General features: G+C 32.5%; 1 protein-coding gene across 3 annotated transcripts; it reads right to left on the bottom strand.

Moving 5' to 3' along the window:
• Positions 1-419: 419 nt before the first annotated feature.
• On the bottom strand, positions 420-7,316 carry LOC110443945 (probable ubiquitin carboxyl-terminal hydrolase 8). 3 transcript variants are annotated; one of them, XM_021488393.1, is made up of 15 exons: positions 7,224-7,316; positions 6,951-7,002; positions 6,483-6,537; positions 6,137-6,216; positions 5,666-5,803; positions 5,178-5,228; positions 4,897-4,947; positions 4,426-4,553; positions 4,099-4,187; positions 3,900-3,958; positions 3,468-3,527; positions 3,137-3,239; positions 2,883-2,959; positions 2,650-2,745; positions 420-2,502 (listed from the first exon to the last, which is right to left on the bottom strand). In XM_021488393.1, exons 2-15 carry the CDS (start codon positions 6,951-6,953, stop codon positions 2,254-2,256), a joined length of 1,239 nt encoding a protein of 412 aa, XP_021344068.1. In that variant the 5' UTR covers positions 6,954-7,002; positions 7,224-7,316; the 3' UTR covers positions 420-2,253. The 3 variants fall into 3 exon arrangements, with proteins under 3 accessions (XP_021344068.1, XP_021344070.1, XP_021344071.1); XM_021488395.1 differs by having other exon boundaries at positions 7,203-7,312; XM_021488396.1 differs by lacking the exons at positions 6,483-6,537; positions 6,951-7,002; positions 7,224-7,316 and having other exon boundaries at positions 5,683-5,803.
• Between the last annotated feature and the right edge of the window lie 71 nt (positions 7,317-7,387).

Raw genomic sequence — 7,387 nt, 5'->3', positions numbered from 1 at the left:
TATTAATGAACCTACATGCATTAAATTATCGTCAGTAATAAAATACTGAAATATAGAAAATTATAATTTACAAACTGACACAGCGGGAGCCTGTATATATTTCAAACCTTTGATAATTGTGTTTAACGAATGAGATGTACCTCGTAGATAAACGTATGGTTATATATGAAACAGTGTTTATTGGACCAGAGTGAAAACAGAAAATATCTAGAAGGAGATAGACTGTAAATATCCTTCACTTTGAAATATATTCAGAGTTTATGTTCACGTACTCAAATACGCTTTACAGTGGAACTTTACTGTGTTTGTTTATAAATACTGAATGCTAAGTATGTTTTATTTAGAGTGTACCAGCAAATAGAGTAGGACACGTTCTAAAAAAACGTTTGAACTTTATCAGATATCAAAATTCATTGCTCTGAAGTAGGCTTACTTATCAATGTTGATTCGTTTTGTACATTTCAATCGTCAAGGAGTTAACAACATAGCAAATAATGAATATGCAACCACCTGTTTAATAATTTCATTGTTATGAGTAACTTTAAATGTGTAATATTTACCAAGCGAAACTCATCAATTAAAACTCATATGTTTGATATCTTTTTCAACGTTTAATGTATTATGATAAGTGTTCAGAATCAAGCAGCTAAGAATTAAAATAGACAGGGTAATAATATTATGACGAGGAAAGGTATTATAAGAAATCATTTACAAACAACAAAAAATGCGCATTTCTCGATAAAAAAAAAATCAACACAATTAAAACAACATAAATGTGATGAGATATTCAACATCAGTTGCTTCAAATCCTAACGAAAGTACAAAACAATGGTTGCATTCCTGTATCAGTTTAACTAGCACCGTTTGTAACTGTGTGGTTAAAAAAATATTAAATTGCAGTTTTGTCATTTCTGTTGCCCTTTAAATTGAGCAAGGGAATAAATATACCAGAATAAATATTTTGAAAGTAGGACGAATTATCTTTACATAACCCTTCATAAAAGTACACTGTACAAGACTGTTGTTTACTTCCTGAAGGATGGCAAATCATGGGCTCGTGAAAACTACAAAAGCGCTCAAAAAAAGGGGTATCGTTTCTATCTCGATTTACTTGCACTATTTTTCATTGCCTTTGCGTATGGATGGTTAAGTGTTACTAATTTGATTATGCAATGGACATTGATATATGAACTCTGAGAACAATTATCAATGAAACGTGTGTGTTGTAATCTTGGTTTGATAATCAAGTTCCGAGCTACTGGTAAATATCACGGGGTTTAGAGTTCGACTTTTTCACTTGCTAGATGAAATTGATTGAATTTTTTTATTGATTTGTATGATTAGTTGTGGGATTTGCCATATACCTATTTAAGGGCGGCAGTCAAAATAAAAGTCGGGAACTTGTAGCCAAATATACGACATTTATAGTTTTCGCTGGTATCTGTGAAAACGTAATTAGTAATAATATCTGATATTTCAGTTATAGGGGTAAACTAAAACCATTTTTGATATGATATGATATTACTCTGTCGTGTAGGAATAAAAAAGGAAAATATTCCCAAGTGTCAACATATTTTTGTTTGTATTTGAGTGGTTCATGAAATTATGTGATTGACATTTTTTGTCAAATATGTTACTTTTTACCACAAGATCGAGCATCTCAAAAGAACTTCATCAATTTTGTATTTTATATGACAGTATGCTTATTAAGACCAATGTTGAAATAACATATTTTTCATGCATTTTTTCTGAAATTCCAATGACGTTCATATACTGTCCCTATAACTGCCTGTTGAAATTAGATTGGTACTAATATTTGCAGTATTTTTACATTTACTTCATAACCATTGCTTATTTAGTGGTTATATATAGTCATCATTTAAACAATGTATGTCCTTATTATATTGTAAAATATTTGTCTCTTTTAGGACTTTTAATTAAACTGCACAAGATTAAATAACAATAAAATCGAAAGCGTTTACTTTTTTATTCCGAATGTAAACTCGTCAACAAAATATCTACAATAGCACGACTGACATTTAAGCGTCAACTCATGTTTTACTTATCTTTGCTTACACGGGTAATTCAGTATACAAAGATCAACCTGTAAAGTAACAGTAACCTTACATTTTTAACATAAATGCACATTTATGACTTTGCGAGATACATATTCGTAGAAATCGGAAGAAAGCGATCAAAAACAGTTTGGTCATGGAAATCTTAAACCAAAAGAATTATAACTCAAAGTCTCTTCTATCCTTTTTCTTTCATGCATTGTTTGTAAAAAAGTAAATACGCGTATGGTGAGTCAGGCCATTCCTCATTTATTTCAAGCCTCCTGACGTACGAGTCAGAACAAAGATGCCAAAGATACGGATGAGCTTTGTCCCATCCATTCTGTTTCACGTAGCACCAATAATGTCCATTCTCCATGGTTCCTTCGTGACAGATGACGCCATACAGTTCATACGTTACAGCACATCCTGTATGGTCATCTTCATCCTAGGTATCAAACCGACAAATGTATTAGTTTTGGTCTAAAATGTGCGTCATTATTTAATCAATAAAATTTAAATTGTTTAAACCTATTTAACAATCATTCCAAGCTTAAAACAAAACTATTCTGAAAGTCTTGTCAACGTCAGTTACCTTTTGTATTACTGGTAGCGAGAGGGTAGACGAGTACTGAACATGTCCATCATACTTCTCCATTTTTGTGCATAGTTTGTCACCAGACGCCCACACCTATGCATGTAAAAAGGTTTATAATAGATATAATGGATTATCTCATAGTTTGGGTAAACAGTATCTCAAATTTCACAAAACTCGTCGTAAAATCCAATAAATTAGGAACTTATTCACCATCCGTTTATTAAACTTACTTGGTGAAAGCGTGACAGTTGTAGAACGAGAATTTCAGGGGCAACCACTATGATGAGCCTCTTCTCGGTTACAGTATCTGCAAAGTAAACATACGACATTACCCGGCAATCTTTAATCTAGTCTCAATAAAGGAACGTTTGAAAAATCTTTCTTCAGTGAAAATTACAAAAAAATCAAAACTGGAATTAAATGATTAACGGGTGTGGATTAAGTATTTTATTTTAAGAGCAAATAACTAACAGTATTACAAAACCTTGGGAATGGCGACCTTCCTTGATGCATTTTCGACATGGAATATCGGAATCGTAGAAAGTATCGACACTGATCATATGCATAATACTGTCTTCCACTGTACTCTTTAAAGATACAACATGGAATCCAAATCAAAATGTTGTAGTTATCAACATTAAGTAAATAACGTCAAGCAGGAATAGATTATATAAGAAGCAAGTAAAATAACATTCATAGAATTTCTATATCGCCAAACTTGATTAAAAGAGATTAATAGAAAGCAACGCTTAATGCTATCATATAAATAAAAAAGACTTTCACAAAAATAGTGCATGTACAACAACTGCACTTACCAGTTTGTTGTTAACGGACATTGGAAGTGATTTGAAAGGTTCTAGTGCCGATTCCTCTACCTGCATTGAACCCGAAAAGCAAGACGCTCATGTAAACATTTTGTATACGATACCACAAGAAATATATTGTGTATAGACCAATTAACAATATATAAAGGGTTATTATTAGATGCCTTAGTCGTGCAAGCTTACATAAATAATTCACATATAGCTTAAGAGTAAGTCAAATTGACGTACAACTTGTATTATCTTTCACTTAATTGATACTTAATTGTGACGATAAGAATAGGACAAATCCAACTACCAGCTTCAACATTTCGGAACTCAAAGTCGATGCTTCCTGTATCTCTAATTGGAAATGACCTTCAGTGATTGATGACGTATTTCATAATTTAATATGTTTAATTATTAATAGTTGGTATATTTACTCACATGACTGCAATTCGAGTATGTAAAACTATTTCTCATTTGTCCATCAAATATGTATAATCCTGAAAACACCAAAAAGACAACCATTCTAAATGCATCAAGTATATTGAACGGACATTAAAGCTTATATCAGAAAGAGTGATATTACATATAAAACGCTGCATGGTGATTTTGTCGGTATTTAAAAGTTCATAAAAATTACCGTCTCTCTCTTCATCGTCAAGGGCATTTAATAAGCAGAGGAGTAAGCAGTGGCTGTCGTTTTGAATACCCTCACTGTAAGAATCGTCTCTGTCAGAAAAAAAAGAGAGATATTATTTTATACGAACAATAAGTAATTAAATATTAACTTAGAATCTTCAATGTATACATGTATGCTTTGTGACCTTCATTAGTATAAAATGTAAAATATTCTCTCAGTGTTAAAAGAATACACTGAGGGATGAGCATGGCCCATTCATGATTTGTTTTACTGTAGTGGTGCGTCCGAAATGTGAATTTTTTTAAAAAACAAAGTATTAAGACTTACCTTGCAGCCATTTTGTTCTGGATGTCCCTTAAAAGTGAGCACAGAACATCTGCAACGTTTTCGTGTGGATCCTGAACGTCATTTACCACGCAGAACAGATTGATCAGTGTCTCAGCAATACAAGATTTCTTTAAAAATAATATACTATTAATAACAGTAAAACTTTCATCGGTTCTGTATAAGGAAATTCACCACCAACCAATGCATATATGTCATAATATACATCAGTTATACCAATATCACGACAGGTAACACACACATCGGAAGTATACGATATTATATCATGCCGCGTCTTTTTCATATATACGTCTGGTGTTTACATAGTGGATCGCTTTTTTCATTTCGGGATGAGAACATGAATCTTATTTATGTATGTGAACATTTTCATAACATCATATTTATGATAATAATGTATTTATGTAAATCCAAATATGCATCAATAATTACCATATATCAAAGAACAAGCATTACCTGTTTATAACTCAACAAACATTCCATCAGTCCGGGAGTTTGCGCCAACACCTGCATTTCATAGATATCGAATTACGTGTGAATGTAAAGGGAATGATGGAGCAACTATTCTAAGACAAAAAGGATAAACACGATTTATCAGTTGATACTTGTTATGTAGAAACCAAGCATTACACTTAAAGACAAAGTTATAACTAAATCGTTCTGTATTCTGATCCACTGTTGATAACTTTGTGAATAAAATTGAAATTAGAATAGAAGAACATTAAACAAGTATTTACCTGTATCAACGATGTTATGTAGCAGGAAGTCGAGTTTCTATTTGGAAGTCCCTAAAGCAATGTTAAGTAAAATTGAAAAACACTGTATCATTATTACACAGAGATAAATACTAAACTAAAAGAAAACAACAGGAACAGAGGAGCACCAAAGTTAACGGAAAGACATCATTACCAAACACACGAACAAATACAGAAAGCATGTGCTCCAAAAGGTTAAGCGTTAAACACACTGCAGGTTTCATCAATCACGGTGTCTACTTTAAAATCCAAAATAGTTAACAGTTCACCAACGATCCAAGATAGTTTATAGTTCACCAACGATCTAAGCAAAACGAACAAGTATTATATTACGGTAGACGCTGAAAAATCATAAGTTGAAATCAGATCATGATGACAACCGCACATAGATGCCGATCCGGTTGAAACTCTTGACCAATCTAATAATTGAAAGAAACAACCATGGGATATACTATTCTCTTGAAGGATACAAGTATCAGTTCTTCACCTTTGGAATAAACTTTAGGAGCGTCATATCTGGGGGTCCCCTGTCTACCATCTTTTTCTAGTAATTCATGTTGATCTCTTCCTTCGGATACCGCTAATTTATTTTCAGGTTCGACGTTAATCTAAATGACATGTAAACGTAGACAGGATACAAAATATAGTGACAGTTTGTAAATGTAGGTAATAAATACTAATTTGTTTATCATTAAACAAGATACACGTCTACTTGATTGATACAGATAGCGCCATTAGTGGCCACCATAATTCTTGAAAACCTAAAGAAGAAATCTCCATCAGTAAAAGATACAGGTAAAAATACACGTATAAAGTGTATTTGAACAACATGTCTCAATTTGTTTTTCATGAGAAGTGAAATCAGTTTCAGCATGCTTGATTTTAGACAATATCTTTGGACTTATATTTAGAACTTAAAAGGGGAAAAGGAATGTATCTACCTGCTCGTTGTCTTTTGTTTGTTCCTTGACAGTGTTTACATCGGGACAATCTGGTCCCGTCCCAAAAATAGCAGACACATCTTTGGAAAAAGAGGAATGATCTATTATCAATAATGAAGAATTTACATATTAAACATACATGCAAAAAAATTACAGGAACCATGATTACTCTAAAATATATATGTATTTTATTATTGTATATAAAATACCTTTTCCTGGTCGCAAACAGCTGCTTATATTATTACAGGAGCTTAACTGAAAGTCGAGTTGAGGTGTATAACTTTGTCTTCGTCTAAAATATAAAGACTTTTAAACAGTTTAATCGTCATTTAATGTAAGTATAAACCTTTTGGTTGTGAAGGACATTCTCCTTGTTGTACTTCCTTTTGCACGTTGGCACCCTGTCAACAAATGAACAAAAGTTAAAAGGTATCCTAGCTAACAAATACTTTACATTAACATTAACAATATAAGCCGAGTTAAACTACATGTACGTTAGCCTAACACATTTTAAGATTATGTATGCAACGCAAATTTTGATCGTTTATTTTATAACACAGAACCAAAATACATAATGTTTCAGGGGAAGGGGAGGAGCGACAAAACAGGAAAGAATATCCCTCGGCAATTCACGTAGTTTCGTATGCTTATTTGCTACCTGTACAGGTAGTACATTATTCGTCCTATCTCATAATGTAAATAAATATGTACACACGTCAGACAAGTACATGTCAGGTTATGCACTATACACTCGCGTTTTAGGTAAAACTTAATGTTTATATCTGTATACAATACAATCATTGTAACAGCTTACCATGACATATGTCCATACTATGTTTATCCACACTGCATAGCCACTGTGCTATCTGAAATAAACCAATGTTGACCTATGTTGAATAATTGCTTGTATTTCAAATGTAAACAAAGATGGTAGCAATTGCCACAGCTATTGTTAACAGTCGTAGTGGGTGTAATACATATTATGTATACTACATGTATACTATATGTATACTATATTCTGCCAAAAGTGACAAATATGGCTACTGCAATGTAACGTAAAACATACTTAACATAACTTATATTCTACCTTCCAATCCAGTCACAAATAGATTTTGGATACTTTAAGAATCACTGTAATAAGCTTAGTGGAAATCGAAAGAAGAATGAGTAATTTAACGGCACATGTTGAGGAAAGCATATATCATTGTATGGATATACGTGTTAACCTGTGTGTGTGTGTGTGTGTAGGGG

The sequence above is a fragment of the Mizuhopecten yessoensis genome, unplaced genomic scaffold, assembly GCF_002113885.1.
Source record: "Mizuhopecten yessoensis strain PY_sf001 unplaced genomic scaffold, ASM211388v2 unmap_36187636, whole genome shotgun sequence".
Lineage (NCBI taxonomy): Eukaryota > Metazoa > Mollusca > Bivalvia > Pectinida > Pectinidae > Mizuhopecten > Mizuhopecten yessoensis.
The sequence above is the reverse complement of the archived record's forward strand: the minus strand, read 5'-3'. Positions and strand labels throughout refer to the sequence as shown.